Source organism: Neoarius graeffei, chromosome 28 (assembly GCF_027579695.1).
Source record: "Neoarius graeffei isolate fNeoGra1 chromosome 28, fNeoGra1.pri, whole genome shotgun sequence".
In the NCBI taxonomy this organism is placed as follows: Eukaryota; Metazoa; Chordata; class Actinopteri; order Siluriformes; family Ariidae; genus Neoarius; species Neoarius graeffei.
In genome coordinates, this window is record NC_083596.1 from 15,138,177 (window position 1) to 15,155,588 (window position 17,412).

The window sequence follows — 17,412 nt, forward strand, 5'->3', positions numbered from 1 at the left end:
GAACTTTTGAGCAGTTGTTATGTGGAAAAAAACCCATTTGGGGTGTGTGTAGTTATAGGAAAATAATCAACAACAGGGTGGTGTGATGCAGCTTGATATGAAGTAGAGTTATTGTGGAGTTCGCACCCTACAACAGCACATCATGAAGTGTTTCTGTTCCTTTTTTATACCACAGTATTTTGGCTATGGCTGTTTATTTATTAACAAATATTATTTTGTACTTGATAATGTTTTATAATTTAATGTGGTAGAAAGTCTCTAAAACAAGTTAGTTTGTGTTCTCTTTTACATTATAACAGCTATAAACATTCCTTCACCAGCCTCTTCTTTCCCTCTATTGCAGTTAATAAGACAAAAACAAACAAACAAACAAACAAACAAACAAACAAACAAACAAACAAACAAAACCCCACAGCTTCTCAAGTTACAGAGAAACAATAAAGGGCAACATTCTCCATTTTGAACAGCTTTATTTCAGTTGCAAAGCGCAGACTCTAGAGACTCCTTTCAAACATGTCAAATGAAACATTAAATTTCCATACAGAAAGCTTCATTGTATCAACGGTTATACTTTTTCATCTCATCTCATTATCTCTAGCCGCTTTATCCTGTTCTACAGGGTCGCAGGCAAGCTGGAGCCTATCCCAGCTGACTACGGGCGAGAGGCGGGGTACACCCTGGACAAGTCGCCAGGTCATCACAGGGCTGACACATAGACACAGACAACCATTCACACTCACATTCACACCTACGGTCAATTTAGAGTCACCAGTTAACCTAACCTGCATGTCTTTGGACTGTGGGGGAAACCGGAGCACCCGGAGGAAACCCACGCGGACACGGGGAGAACATGCAAACTCCGCACAGAAAGGCCCTCGCCGGCCACGGGGCTCGAACCCGGACCTTCTTGCTGTGAGGCGACAGCGCTAACCACTATACCACCCTGTCGCCGGTTATACTTTTTACTTTGTCAAATAACAACACATTTATTATAAGGTGTATTAGACTCTGTATTACAGTTTTTCTCGATTGGTTTGGCTCATTTCCTGAAACTGAGATGACATTCCTATAACTATAAGGTCATTTTGCCAAACAGTGTTACAGTTCTGCACAACCCTTCAGATAACCAGCAAAATGTCATATGTCTCCCAAAACTGTTCATTCATGCTTCAAAATGAAATCCCTTTCCCATATAAATAGTCAGTACCATAAAAATGGCATAGATCCTTCTCAATTGCTTGGCCTCATTTTCGTTCATTAAGTGCTTCTGTCTAAATGACCTGGATGGCTCAGCACAACTACATGGATCATCTGCAAATGCTCATATCTCTCCCAAAACAGTTTACCCATGTGTCAAAACTAAATATCCTTCTCACATAAATAGTCAATGCCCCCAAAATGCATTGTCCCTTTGGCATTGTGTAAGCACTGCAAGTCAAAATGCTTAGGCATTTTGTCAGAGGTCTAGCTAAAGGAATACTATTATATATAAAACTGGAGAAATAGGGTTTTACAGTGAGAGCAGCCTCCAAAGTTTGACACCACACACAGTGCACTCATTTCGCCAAGGAAATTGTTTATTCACACAATTTTCACACAAACCAAATTGCATGCATTACTGCATTACGTACAGAGAATATAGGTAAAAGGAAAATATGCATTGACCTTCTGCATGTGATATCATGCGTCCTCGTGCTGAAAGGCTGTATGGCAAAATATAAACATGAACCAAAAAAGCAATAAAGTTCCAGAAATGAAACACTTGGACTAGTCGCTGTTGCCGTCTTCCCCCACCCTCTCCTGGTCACCATCCTCATCCTCCTGGCCATCCATCCGCTGCTCTCTGTTTGGCCACAGATTTTCATCTACATCGCACCGGATGTTCTCCCTTGCGATGCAGCATGGGAAGAAGCGGCATGAATGTCTTAGCCAACCCCGACACTGATCGCCTGTGATGTCTTCACAGGCAGCATCCATCGCATTGAGGAGAGACCTCTGATCCCCAATGTGGCGTTCATAAACTCTCCACCTCCAAGCAGAGAAAAACTCTTCAATAGGATTGAGAAACGGCGAATATGGTGGTAAAAACATTACGCATCCTTGGATGGCTGTTGAACCATGCTCTGATGAGTGGGCCACGGTGAAAGGTCACATTGTCCCACACAATGACAAACTGTGGTAGGTGGGGTGCTTCGAGACCCCTTTCATTTTCAGGGACTAAATCCATATACAGACGGTCCAGGTAGAGGAGGAGCCTCTGAGTGTTGTACGGGCCCAGGCTTGCAATACGTGTGGCCGCACCATTGTCAGAAATGGCCGCACACATTGTAATATTTCCCCCTCTTTGACCCGGGACGTCCACTGTGGCCCGCTGGCCAATGATGTTACGTCCGCGCCTGCGGCTCTTGGCCAGATTGAAACCAGCCTCATCTACAAACACCAGGAGATGAGGTGTTTCAATCCCCTCCAATGCCATTATTCTCTACAAAAGAGAAATATAGGTAAAACCAAATCATGTAGATGGGTCATACACAGCAGTAATATGTTCTTCACAAAGTCAATATAACCTGCAGCGGTTCCAAACCTATGCTGGCCTATGCAGAGGTACTCCAGGTGGTCTTTGACACAAAATGGAGAAATACTGATCACAGTTTTCTGTTACAGTCGTTAGGCAAAATTCTGTGGTCAGATACTGGATTCCAAAGGCACAGTAAAGATACGGAAAACCCCCCAAACTTTGAACCTCTGCATAGTGTATAGGTTACAATGGTGGAAAACAAATACAGTAATTGACTTACCTCCACATACTGGTACCGCAGTTCTTTCACCCTCTGTGTTCCTGTCGAATGGTACCCTGTATATTTGTTTCATGGTCATATGATTTCTCTTCAGTACCCGGTCTATGGTTGAGATGCTAATGGAGTTGATATTGTGGAAGATGGATTCGTCTTGAAGGACTGCATTGCAGATCTGTGTGAGTGTGATGGCATTGTTTTGTATAACCATGTTGCAGATGGCTTGTTCCTGGGGATCTGTGAGCAATCTCCTTCTACCACCCAAAGGAGGCTGTCGCCCAATTCTGCAGATAGACACAGACATGACAATTTGCACTGCAATACTACTCTAAACTGCAACTGTAATTTACTTTATTTTGTCCAATTTACTGTAGTATTTTCTTTGTCACTTTGGCCCAATCCCAATTCTAATTTCTACCCCTCCCCCTTCCCCTCCCCCTTCCCCTTGGCCCTTCCCCTTGAAACTGAGCTACAAGGGATAGGGCTTGAAATTCAACCCTTACGTATTGGGATAGCCCTTCAACAATCGCATACGTCATCGCGTACCTCCGTCAGCGTTTACGTTAGCAAAACGCGACCAAATGCGTCATTGGCTGCGACCAGCCGCTACAGTCAGAGCCGGAGGCAGAACCAGAAATCTCTGCTGGCAGGGTGTGATTTGTTAACTAACACCACTGAATGGGATATCTTTGGCCCTTCGTGCACCACATCCGACAGAATGAGGTGTCAGAACACTCATGTAAACAATAAAAGCGAGAATAACAGAACAAAACGTACGCAGTCAAGCAACCGAAAACAATACTCACTCCCAAAGCTTTTTAGCAGCAGCTTGGATTTCAGAAATCGCTGCTCATTCTCAGCTCGAAAGCGAATCAAGCGGCGTGTTTCCTCTGGATAACAACTTAAAACACGTAAATAATGGAGAAAATACATTTATGACAATCTTTCGCCGCGGGAACCGCCATCTTTCTGAAATCCGCATGAAATCTCGCTGAAATCCACATGGCATTGTGGGAAATCACTCAAACCCCTTCGTTCGGAGTCAGCTCCAGGAAAATCTCCGTTTGGAGGGGTACAGAAGCCCTACCCCTTCCCCTACCCCTCCGCGTTAACTGGGATTGGGATACCCCTACCCCTTCACGTGAACGCGCAAAATGGAGGGGAAGGGCCAAGGGGTTGGTCCAAGGGGTGAAATGGGATTCGGCCTTTATATACGCAACACTGCATCATACGATTTTGCAGTATGGGCCTACACACATGCGCACACGTGCAGGCGTGCACACACACACACACACACACACACACACACACACACACACACACACACACACAGCTTTCCTAGAAAAAATTGTAATTCCATCATTGCCTGAGTGCATACCTGTTTTCCCTGCGAAAGGGTTGTATGATGGAGGAGACTGTAGAGCGTGGCACGTTAGGCTGCACGCGGCGCCCTGCCTCTGCCATGGTTAGGCCATGATTGACTACATGGTCAATAATGGTGGCTCGAATTTCATCGGGGACAGTGTGATGCCTACGCACTCCTCGCCCTCTTCCCCCTACTTCACCACCACGCATCCGCACCCCTCCTCCTCTTCCTCTCCTTCCTCCTCCTTCTCTTCCTCTTCCCCTTCCTCCAGCTGGAAGTTGTCCTTGTTGAGGTTCCTCCATGTTCACTCTGCAAATAGTACTGGCACCAGGCCAAGCTCTATATACAGTATACATGTATGGCAGCAGTCACAGTCATACACAACACCTGCCAGGTAACTCCACAAACTGTTGGATTGGTCATCTGTGATGTGGGAAACTCCTCCATCGTTAGTCAAAACCTGAATTCACCTGTCACTTATTCACCTGACTGCCATGTATTTATTCCAAAAATCTTCCAAAATCTTCCAAAAATATATATACTATATTGTATTATGTCCTTGACTAATTTTGACAATTGAGCAGACTATTCTGCATATGATGACTTATACGATGAAATTGTTCTGACATGTTTTGGAGGGAACGACCATTACATTGAGAAACAGCTAATTGGGATGGATTACGAACATCTATTCATTTGGAAGTTGTGCTAAATGTGGGATGATTGTGTTAACTGTGGGCCACTTGTACATAACCATTTGCAAGGATGCACTAGACACTTGAGACATGTACAAAGGATTTGCAATTTGATGAAAGCAATGAGAAATGCCAATCTGTTGTGAGAAACTGCAAGTGGGTTTGGGGATTTGTCCATGTTATTTTGAGAATGTCATCTCAGTTTCAAGAAATGAGCCAAACCAATTGAGAAAAACTGTATTAGCCGGAACTACTGTCTGAGCTTCTGTTATAGAAAAATCAATCAGTCAATCAACCAATCAACCTATCTATCTATCTATCTATCTATCTATCTATCTATCTATCTATCTATCTATCTATCTATCTATCTGTCCACTCTCCCATCTATCTATCTATCTATCTATCTATCTATCTATCTATCTATCTATCTATCTATCTATCTATCTATCTATCTATCTATCCTCCCTTCCACCCACCCATCCACCGACCTACCTACCTACCCACTCTCCCATATATATATATCTGTCCTCCCTTCCATCCATCCATCCATCCATCCATCCATCCATCCACCTACTTACCTACAGTTGTGGTCAGAAGTTTACATACAGTTACATGAATGTCATCTTGGATATGAATGTCATGGCAATATTTGGGCTTTCAGTAATTTCTTTGAACTGTTCTTTTTCTGTGGCAGAATGATTGTATAGCATACATCTTTAATTAAAAAAAACTACTAGAATTTGGTGCACAAGTTTTAATTTTTTGGGGGTTTTCTGAAATCAACACAGGGTCAAAATTATACATACAGGGTCAAAAATTTACATACGTTCACTTAGATTGATAATTCAGAGGTGCTGAAACTTCCAAAATGTCTTTTATCTTGCCAAGGCCAAGGTCTCTTAACTTCCTGTTAGTGATCATGATTAACTACAGCTGGTAGCTTCTCTGTGCCTTCATAAAAAAGGTTTGTTTACAGCACTTATTGGATTGACCAACACACAGTAAAATGGGAAAGTCCAAGGAGCTCAGTGCAGATCTGAGAAAGAGGATCACAGATGTACACAACTCCAGAATGTCTCTTGGAGCCATTTCTAAACAACTGCAAATTCCAAGATCAGTTCAAACAATTGTATGCAAGTTATTGTGACTTGTAGTCACTTTGCCAAGCCACCTTGCTTCAAGAAAACCTAAATTGTCACCCTCAGCTGAAAGGAAATTAGTTTAGATGGTCAGGAACAACCCGGGAACCACCATGGCACAGCCCTGCCATGAACTGGAAGCTGATGGGTCGCTGTCTACAGTTCAGATCACCATGGACTAAGAGGCTGCTATCCAAGAAATAACCCCCTGCTCCAAAATTGACACCTTAGTTAAGCTTGAAAGTTTGAAGCTGACTACACGGACAAAGAAAAAATCCTTCTGGAGGATAGCTGTATGGTCAAATGAGACAAAGATTGAGTTGTTTGGCTACAGCAAGGGTTTTCAAAGTGTGGGAGAGTCAGCCCCCCCTCGGAGAGCAAATAAACAACAGCGCCCCCCCCTTACAATTTTTGTTGTTGCTATACTTAATGTTCCATTCGTATTTTTAAAAAAATGGTTGTTGTACACATTATTTTTTTCTTTTTCACATTTTAAACATCTGTTCTTTTTAAAACATCTTGTTTTACACACTTTAAACATCCCATAGCATCGTTAGCTAGCATCTCTTGGCAGACAACACACTGTGGCAGTGGAGCATCTTCAGATCCAGTCCATGAAAATCCAAACTTTAAATAATCGTGGTCATACTTCCTTCTTTTTCCAGTCCCCCAGGATTCCGCGGGCCTTTTTTGTGATTGTTGTGGGCTAAAATGTTTGATGTTGCGGGGGTTTTTCCAAAAAATTGCGATGAAAGTTGCGGTGTTTGTTAGGTTTTTGTTGCGATTACATTGCGGGAGGAAGTGAAAGTTGCGAGAAATTGTTGCAATTTTCTCTTTTTGTGATTAAAATTGAGTGATATGTTAAATATTAAGTTATTACTGAAAAACTATTGATTAAAAAAACAAAGAGAAATGGTCCTATAAACAACTTTACCAATATAAAAGATTACCAGGACTACAAAAATGCAGAAAAATAGGCTTTACTTATCCAAATGCACCTGTTGGTTCAAAAGTTAAAGTGCATAGACCCTCACAGCACAACATGAAGTTACCTTAAAATATAATATAAACGCCTCAGCTGTGTGCAGGCAGTCTCTCCTGAAGACTAAATTAAACAATAATCTCATCTCATTATCTCTAGCCGCTTTATCCTTCTACAGGGTCGCAGGCAAGCTGGAGCCTATCCCAGCTGACTACGGGCGAAAGGCGGGGTACACCCTGGACAAGTCGCCAGGTCATCACAGGGCTGACACATAGACACAGACAACCATTCACACTCACATTCACACCTACGGTCAATTTAGAGTCACCAGTTAACCTAACCTGCATGTCTTTGGACTGTGGGGGAAACCGGAGTACCCGGAGGAAACCCACGCGGACACGGGGAGAACATGCAAACTCCACACAGAAAGGCCCTCGCCGGCCCCGGGGCTCGAACCCAGGACCTTCTTGCTGTGAGGCGACAGCGCTAACCACTACACCACCGTGCCGCCTAAACAATAATTATAAACTAATAAAATAAATGGCTCAGGCTTCATAGAAGAAAAAAACAATTTGAACAGAATCTCACAGTATGATGCTGAAGCTACCTAAACAATGGAAAATAAAATACCATTTTGGCAAAAATGTTGGCATCCATTAACTTCTTGTATTAAGTAAAAAAAAATAAAGTGCACACAGTCCTTCACTGTAAACATAACACACTCAGTGTTGCCAGATACTGCTGACGTTTTCCAGTCCAAAATATGTTCAAAACCCGCCAAAATGCACTTGAAATCGTCCCAATCTGGCAACACGACGCGCATGCTGCTTCTCTTGAACACACGGAAGTAAGGCGGAAGGTAGTTTGTTGACGTCACCTCAAGACGACACCAACGATTGGTCAAATTTGCGGGAAAGTTGCGGTGATTGGATATAATTGCAACACCGCCCTGAATTCGCGGGGATTGGTTGAATTTGCGCTGAAGTTGCAAATCGCAATATCCTGGAGGCTCTGTTTTTTTGCTTGGCCCAGACTTTGTCTCCTCACTCACTGTAGCTCTAGGTACTAAAAATCGATCCATTTTGTCTCTCACGTTGCGCCCCCCCTGAAGAACTCTGGCGCCCCCCAGTGGGGGCGCGCCCCACACTTTGAAAAGCCCTGGGCTACAGTGACCACCATGTACAGAGGGACACTGTACCAACTGGTGGTGGTGGTAGGATCATCATGCTCTGGGGCTGTTTTGCTGCCAGTGGAACTGGTTCATTGCACAGTGGATGGAATAATGAAGAAGGACTACCTCAGAATTCTTTAGTATAAACCATCAGAAACTTGAACACGACTTGGGAGTTACAACAGGACAATGAACCCAAACACGTATCAGAGCTGGTTGTGGAGGATAAAGCAGGCTAACATTAAGCTTAAAACAAGTCCTGACTTCAACCCTATTGAAAATATATGGACCGTGCTTATAAGTTGAGTCCATGCCAAGAAAAAAAAACAAATTTAATTGAACTCTACCAATTCTACCATGAAGAATCGTGACATAACCAACCAGAATTCTGCCAGAAGCTTGTTCATGGTAAACAAAAATGTTTGGTCAAGAATGAATCTTGCGAAGAGACATTTTACCCAAATATTAGGGTATATTTTTGACCGTGTTGATTTTAGAAAACCCAAAGAAAATTAAAACTTGTGCACCAAATTCTAGTGTTTTTTTTTTTAATTAAAGATGTATGCTGTACATTCTGCCACAGAAAAAGAACAGTTGAAAGAAATAACTGAAAGCCCACATATTGCCACGACATTCATATCCAAGATGACATTCATGTCACTGTATGTAAACTTCTGACCACAACTGTACCTATCCACCCATCCATCCATCAATCTATCTATCCATCCACCTATCCACCTAGCCACCTACTGTATCTATCTAGCTGTCAACCCTCCCATCTATCTATCTATCTATCTATCTATCTATCTATCTATCTATCTATCTATCTATCTATCTATCTATCTATCTATCTATCTATCTATTGAATCAATTTATATCTCTTTCTTGCACACACAGGGTGGAACTATTGGAATGGGGATTGTTTGGATTTGTGATTTAGATAAAGACGCTTCTAAATGCAACCCTGAGTACAGCTTCACTCATCTGGACAACTCAAAAGGCTCAAACGTCACTGGATACAACTTCAGGTGCGTTTATCACACCAGCATTGTTAATAGCCATGTTAGCTTTAGTACTTAACTATAGATATCTTTGGTGTCATTTCCTGTCAGACGGAATTGTATGTAAATGTGACCCTAGAATCATAATTTCATAAATCATCTAACCTGAGTTTTGTGTGTACTCTTTCTCTGTGAATCATTATTCACAAATCCAGTTTGTGATTTAAGTTCTTGTTAAATTTCCAGAACCATAAGAAGAGCTTTGTAAATGTAGCATTAATGCTGTAAGTCAAACTAGATTTTTAACTGCAATATAATGTTTTAATGGTGTAAGTTTTAATGGAGTTTGCAACTGTAATATGAAGTTTATATGTATAACCACAAAGTATACCATAAAATGGAAACAGACACACACAACTCCTTAACATGCTGACAGAAGCTTTGATGGCACTTTTTGAATTTTTATACAGTTTTTAAATGTAAATTATGCCATAGACCTGGTGTGTCATGCTGGTTTCGAACAACTTTCCAGATTAGCTTCATGACAAAAGGCATGAATTACCACTGAATACAGAGTACATCCGGGTGACATCGATTTACAGTCATCAAGTAACCAAATGGCTAGTCAGGAAATTTCCTTGCGTATTACATCATCTGTCAACAGAAATATTTACCAGCTTAATTTATTCTATTTCACTTTGATGAGAGCACTGTTGTTAAAAGCAGGACAATGCTAACATTTAAACATGGACATGCTTTAGTTACTGTATCTATTCTTGAAATATTCCTGCTGAAGACCTGCAATAAGCATAGGAAATCAGCTGAAAGCATTATTTTTTTATTTTAAGTCACGCCGCTTTCCAGTTCATGTTGGAATAATCTCACCTCATCTCATTATCTCTAGCCGCTTTATCCTGTTCTACAGGGTCGCAGGCAAGCTGGAGCCTATCCCAGCTGACTATGGGCGAAAGGCGGGGTACACCCTGGACAAGTCGCCAGGTCATCACAGGGCTGACACATAGACACAGACAACCATTCACACTCACATTCACACCTACGGTCAATTTAGAGTCACCAGTTAACCTAACCTGCATGTCTTTGGACTGTGGGGGAAACCGGAGCTCCCGGAGGAAACCCACGCGGACACGGGGAGAACATGCAAACTCCACACAGAAAGGCCCTCGCCGGCCACGGGGCTCGAACCCGGACCTTCTTGCTGTGAGGCAACAGCGCTAACCATTACACCACCCTGCCGCCCTGGAATAATCTTTCTTTTGTATTATTTCACATTAAGTACAGTTTTTAAATGGATAATTAAATAGGATTCTTTCATTTAGAGAATCTAAACCACAGGTTCATCTTAACCAAAATTAAGAAATATGAGAAAATATTTAAGTCTAGACTTAGATACTCATCACAGTTGTCCTATTATGGTAGAATAACATTTCCTGACTTGTCTTGCAGATTTGCTCGCTATTACAGAAATGCAGATGGAAAGAGTTATCGTTCGCTGTTTAAAGTGTATGGAATTCGATTTGATATCATGGTTAATGGGCAGGTAAGACTTTGCGATATTACAAATATAGTATGACAGTTCAGGTTTTTGAACTGACTTTTGATTCATTGCTTATCTCATGGTCTTGGTTTCCAGGCAGGGAAGTTCAGTATTGTCCCCACAGTGGTGAACATTGGGTCTGGAGTTGCTTTAATGGGTGTTGTAAGTATAGTTTCCTGTGACTAATGAACCACCATGCCACCCCTATAGCTGTTCAGTGAACCAGTAATAATACAAGTGCCATAACTGACCAAAACCAAGTGCAAGATAGATGTATGAAGAACAGAGAGAGTCACAACAAAACATGAGGGTTGGAAGAAGTGCTAGTACTTAGAAGGTGGTTATGTAATTGATGTTTGAAATGAAACTGAAGAAGAAACTACATTATATGGCCAAAAGTTTGTGGACAACTGACCAACAAACCCATATGTGCCAAATTTATTCCCCCTTTGCTGTTGTAATAACCTCCGCTCTTCTGGGAAGGCATTCCACTAGATTTTAGGGCATGGCTGTAGGGATTTGTGTTCATTCAGCCAGAAGAACATTAGTCAGCTCAGGCACTGATGCTGGGTGAGGAGGCCTGGGGTTCAGTCAGTGTTCCAGTTCATCCCAAAGGTATTCAGTGGGGTTGAGGTCAGGATTTTGTACAGATCACTCACGTTCTTCCTGTCCAAACTTGGCAAACCATGTCTTCATGGAGCTTGCTTTGTGCACAGGGGCATTGTCATGCTGGAACAGGTTTGAGCCTTTTAGTTCATAGTATACAAAGGTATCCGATACAATTCTGTGCATCCAACGCTTTCCATATGGAAGAGCCACACATATGGGTGTGATGATCAGGTGTCCACAAACTCTTGGCCACATCATGTATACAAGTGATTATTGGTTGTATGAGATTGGCACTAAATACATTATTATTTGGTAATACTAAATAGTAAGTTAGGATATTTCAAAATTCAAGATTCTTTTCTTGGCACCCAACAGCGTTGGTGGTAATTGGGTTCAGTACAGGTCAGAAATCAACAGTAAATAGGACAGATAGACTGAAACCAGTAGCAGCAGTGCTGATTGAACTAGATGTAGAACAGTAATAACTATACAGTATAGTCATAGTATCAGAATGAGTACTGATGTTATATTATCTGTGTAAACAGTTCAACAGGGGTTTCAGCACCTCCCCCTGCTCTTCAAGTCTATAAATAAAGCTTCAGCCACAAGAAGGCACAATTGTATGGTTCATCATCATAGACAAGACACCAGAAGCCAAAGCCTTTATTTATCACATGTACACTTAAGCCCAGTGAAATGTCTCCTCTGCATTTAACCCATCCGAAGCAGTGACCACACAATCGAGCAATGAGCACACACACGTACCCAGAGCAGTGGGCTACAGCGCTTGGGGAGCAGTTGGGGGTTAGGTGCCTTGCTGAAGGGCAATTCAACCCAACCTTCAGTCCATGGCTGTCCGATGTTAACCTAACTGCACATCTTTGGACTGTGGAGGAAACCAGAGCACCTGGAAGACATGGGGAAAACATGCAAACTCCACACAGAAAGGCCCCCGTTGGCCACTGGTCTTGAACCCAGAACCGGAACTTTCTTGCTGTGAGGCAACAGTGCTAACCACTCCACCATCATGCCGCCCTCATGAACACACCAGCCTGCAAATATTTAGTTATCTGAGGGGCATCGTTAGTTTTTCTCAGCAGTACGTGTTGCCTTTCTGGTGTAGCTGAAATCACTGTCAAATCAAATTGACCTGTTATCCCATCCACACTGAGCTTTCCTTGATTAGTCCAAAAATGAACAAATATGTCTGTGTATTTGAGGATTTAAAATGAGAAACCTGTTTTAAGTTGCATTGATTTGTTACTGGGTAGCACGGTGGTGTAGTGGTTAGCGCTGTCGCCTCACAGCAAGAAGGTCCTGGGTTCGAGCCCAGTGGATGGCAAGGGCCTTTCTGTGCGGAGTTTGCATGTTCTCCCCGTGTCTGCATGGGTTTCCTTCCAGTGCTCCGGTTTCCCCCACAGTCCAAAGACATGCAGGTTAGGCTAGTTGGTGGCTCTAAATTGACCGTAGGTGTGAGTGAGAGTGTGAATGGTTGTCTTTGTGTCTATGTGTCAGCCCTGTGATGACCTGGCGACTTGTCCAGGGTGTACCCCGCCTCTCACCCATAGTCAGCTGGGATAGGCTCCAGCTTGCCTGCGACCTTATAGAACAGGATAAGCGGCTACAGATAATGGATGGATGGATGATTTGTTACTGGAAATGAATAAAAGTGTTGCAGCCATGTCAGTTTTACACAAGCACGATAATGGGAATGGAGCTGCTTTATGGGAAGGAAATGAGCTGTAATAACCCATAATTCTCTGTTTGTTCTTTTTTTTGTATAGGGAGTGTTCTGCTGCGACATGATCCTCATCTATATAATGCGAGGGAGCTCGTTCTATAGACAGAAGAAGTTTGAGAGTATTGCAAAGTACGACTGATTTCAAACTATGCATGTAGCATTTAAAAAAAAATAAATGGCAGCAAATGTATACTAATGTGCAAATATGACTACCTGTAGAAAGCCTGATGCACAGCGCAGAAGACACCATCGGCATGGCCACAAGAAACAAGACAAACTGGACGTGGAGGGCCAACTCCTGTCATCCCCGAATCGTAGTCCAAGAAAACACAAACATCACAATCATGAACAGAAGCGCATTAAAGAGGCAACATCTAAATCCCACCACAGTCCTGAAAGAAAGGCCGCGGTTCAGGCTTCCTCATCCAGAAGACCAGTCAGTCCAAATAAATAAAATGGCAGATGAAGAAACTGAAATTTTCTGGGAGGGAACAACTGTAAACTGTGAAGGAAAAATGAAAGAGAAGACAGTATTTTTTTTGCAGGCAAATGAGGTACTATTCCATACTGCACCAAAATTGAACTGAAATGTTCGGTGTTAACCGTAGCAAAAAGGTCAAACTTAAATCTGTTAATGGCTTTATACATGACATACAGTGGTGCTTGAAGGTTTGTGAACCCTTTAGAATGTTCTATATTTCTGCATAAATATGACCTAAAATATCATCAGATTTTCACACAAGTCCTAAAAGTAGATAAAGAAAACCCAGTTAAACAAATGATACAAAAATATTATGCTTGGTCATTTATTTATTGAGGAAAATGATCCAATATTACATATCTGTGAGTGGCAAAAGTATGTGAACCTCTAGGATTAGCAGTTAATTTGAAGGTGAAATTAGAGTCAGGTGTTTTCAATCAATGGGATGACAATCAGGTGTGAGTGGGCACCCTGTTTTATTTAAAGAACAGGGATCTATCAAAGTCTGATCTTCACAACACACGTTTGTGGAAGTGTATCATGGCACGAACAAAGGAGATTTCTGAGGACCTCAGAAAAAGCGTTGTTGATGCTCATCATGCTGGAAAAGGTTACAAAACCATCTCTAAAGAGTTTGGACTCCACCAATCCACAGTCAGACAGATTGTGTACAAATGGAGGAAATTCAAGACCATTGTTACCCTCCCCAGGAGTGGTTGACCAACAAAGATCACTCCAAGAGCAAGGTGTGTAATAGTCGGTGAGGCCACAAAGGACCCCAGGGTAACTTCTAAGCAACTGAAGGCCTCTCTCACATTGGCTAATGTTAATGTTCATGAGTCCACCATCAGGAGAACACTGAACAACAGTGGTGTGCATGGCAGGGTTGCAAGCAGAAAGCCATTGCTCTCCAAAAAGAACATTGCTGCTCATCTGCAGTTTGCTAAAGATCACATGGACAAGCCAGAAGGCTATTTGAAAAATGTTTTGTGGACAGATGAGACCAAAATAGAACTATTTTGGTTTAAATGAGAAGCGTTATGTATGGAGAAAGGAAAACACTGCATTCCAGCATAAGAACCTTATCCCATCTGTGAAACATGGTGGTGGTAGTATCATGGTTTGGGCTTGTTTTGCTGCATCTGGGCCAGGACGGCTTGCCATCATTGATGGAACAATGAATTCTGAATTATACCAGCAAATTCTAAAGGAAAATGTCAGAACATCTGTCCATGAACTGAATCTCAAGAGAAGGTGGGTCATGCAGCAAGACGACAACCCTAAGCACACAAGTTGTTCTACCAAAGAATGGTTAAAGAAGAATAAAGTTAATGTTTTGGAATGGCCAAGTCAAAGTCCTGACCTTAACCCAATCAAAATGTTGTGGAAGGACCTGAAGCGAGCACTTCATATGAGGAAACCCATCAACATCCCAGAGTTGAAGCTGTTCTGTATGGAGGAATGGGCTAAAATTCCTCCAAGCCGGTGTGCAGGACTGATCGACAGTTACCGCAAACGTTTAGTTGCAGTTATTGCTGCACAATGGGGTCACACCAGATACTGAAAGCAAAGGTTCACATACTTTTGCCACTCACAGATATGTAATATTGGATCATTTTCCTCAATAAATAAATGACCAAGTACAACCCCGATTCCAAAAAAGTTGGGATAAAGTACAAATTGTAAATAAAATTGGAATGCAATGATGTGGAAGTTTCAAAATTCCATATTTTATTCAGAATAGAACATAGATGACATATGTTTAAACTGAGAAAATGTATCATTTAAAGAGAAAAATTAGGTGATTTTAAATTTCATGACAACACCACATCTCAAAAAAGTTGGGACAAGGCCATATTTACCACTGTGAGACATCCCCTTTTCTCTTTACAACAGTGTAAACGTCTGGGGACTGAGGAGACAAGTTGCTCAAGTTTAGGGATAGGAATGTTAACCCATTCTTGTCTAATGTAGGATTCTAGTTGCTCAACTGTCTTAGGTCTTTTTTGGCGTATCTTCCGTTTTATGATGCGCCAAATGTTTTCTATGGGTGAGAGATCTGGACTGCAGCCTGGCCAGTTCAGTACCCGGACCCTTCTTCTACGCAGCCATGATGCTGTAATTGATGCAGTATATGGTTTGGCATTGTCATGTTGGAAAATGCAAGGTCTTCCCTGAAAGAGACGTCGTCTGGATGGGAGCATATGTTGCTCTAGATTCTAGAGCAACATATGCTCCCATCCAGACGACGTCTCTTTCAGGGAAGACCTTGCATTTTCCAACACAATTCACCGTGCCATCCGCCGTTGCCAGCTAAAACTCTATAGTTCAAAGAAGAAGCCGTATCTAAACATGATCCAGAAGCGCAGACGTCTTCTCTGGGCCAAGGCTCATTTAAAATGGACTGTGGCAAAGTGGAAAACTGTTCTATGGTCAGACGAATCAAAATTTGAAGTTCTTTATGGAAATCAGGGACGCCGTGTCATTCAGACTAAAGAGGAGAAGGACAACCCAAGTTGTTATCAGTGCTCAGTTCAGAAGCCTGCATCTCTGATGGTATGGGGTTGCATTAGCGTGTGTGGCATGGGCAGCTTACACATCTGGAAAGACACCATCAGTGCTGAAAGGTATATCCAGGTTCTAGAACCTGGATATACCTTTCAGCACTGATGGTGTCTTTCCAGATGTGTAAGCTGCCCATGCCACACACGCTAATGCAACCCCATACCATCAGAGATGCAGGCTTCTGAACTGAGCACTGATAACAACTTGGGTTGTCCTTCTCCTCTTTAGTCTGAATGACACGGCGTCCCTGATTTCCATAAAGAACTTCAAATTTTGATTCGTCTGACCATAGAACAGTTTTCCACTTTGCCACAGTCCATTTTAAATGAGCCTTGGCCCAGAGAAGACGTCTGCGCTTCTGGATCATGTTTAGATACGGCTTCTTCTTTGAACTATAGAGTTTTAGCTGGCAACGGCGGATGGCACGGTGAATTGTGTTCACAGATAATGTTCTCTGGAAATATTCCTGAGCCCATTTTGTGATTTCCGATACAGAAGCATGCCTGTATGTGATGCAGTGCCGTCTAAGGGCCCGAAGATCATGGGCACCCAGTATGGTTTTCTGGCCTTGACCCTTACGCACAGAGATTCTTCCAGATTCTCTGAATCTTTTGATGATATTATGCACTGTTGATGATGATATGTTCAAACTCTTTGCAATTTTACACTGTCGAACTCCTTTCTGATATTGCTCCACTATTTGTCGGCGCAGAATTAGGGGGATTGATGATCCTCTTCCCATCTTTACTTCTGAGAGCCGCTGCCACTCCAAGATGCTCTTTTTATACCCAGTCATGTTAATGACCTATTGCCAATTGACCTAATGAGTTGCAATTTGGTCCTCCAGCTGTTCCTTTTTTGTACCTTTAACTTTTCCAGCCTCTTATTGCCCCTGTCAATATTTGGCATGAAATTTCAAAATGTCTCACTTTCGACATTTGATATGTTGTCTATGTTCTATTGTGAATACAAGATCAGTTTTTGAGATATGTAAATTATTGCATTCCATTTTTATTTACAATTTGTACTTTGTCCCAACTTTTTTGGAATCGGGGTTGTATAATATTTTTGTCTCATTTGTTTAACTGGGTTCTCTTTATCTACTTTTAGGACTTGTGTGAAAATCTGATGTTTTAGGTCATATTTATGCAGAAATACAGAAAATTCTAAAGGTTCACAAACTTTCAAGCACCACTGTATTTGTAAGGAATAAATACTACAGAATTTAAGGAATACAAAGGTACTTGAAATGTTCTAGATGAAGGAGTGATCCAAGATCCTCTGCAAGTCTTTCCAGCCTTGTCAGACATTA

At 42.0% G+C, this 17,412-nt stretch overlaps 1 protein-coding gene across 1 annotated transcript in view; it reads left to right on the plus strand.

Annotated features, from left to right (window-relative positions):
- p2rx5 (purinergic receptor P2X, ligand-gated ion channel, 5) overlaps window positions 1-13,562 on the plus strand; it is a 31,785-nt gene extending 18,223 nt beyond the window's left edge. Inside the window, exons 8-12 of the mRNA XM_060913110.1 lie at window positions 9,046-9,176; window positions 10,614-10,707; window positions 10,801-10,866; window positions 13,098-13,183; window positions 13,274-13,562. Coding sequence (XP_060769093.1) covers window positions 9,046-9,176; window positions 10,614-10,707; window positions 10,801-10,866; window positions 13,098-13,183; window positions 13,274-13,508 — 612 coding nt within the window. The 3' untranslated portion in view covers window positions 13,509-13,562. The remainder of the gene's footprint in view (window positions 1-9,045; window positions 9,177-10,613; window positions 10,708-10,800; window positions 10,867-13,097; window positions 13,184-13,273) is intronic.
- Window positions 13,563-17,412: the final 3,850 nt, after the last annotated feature.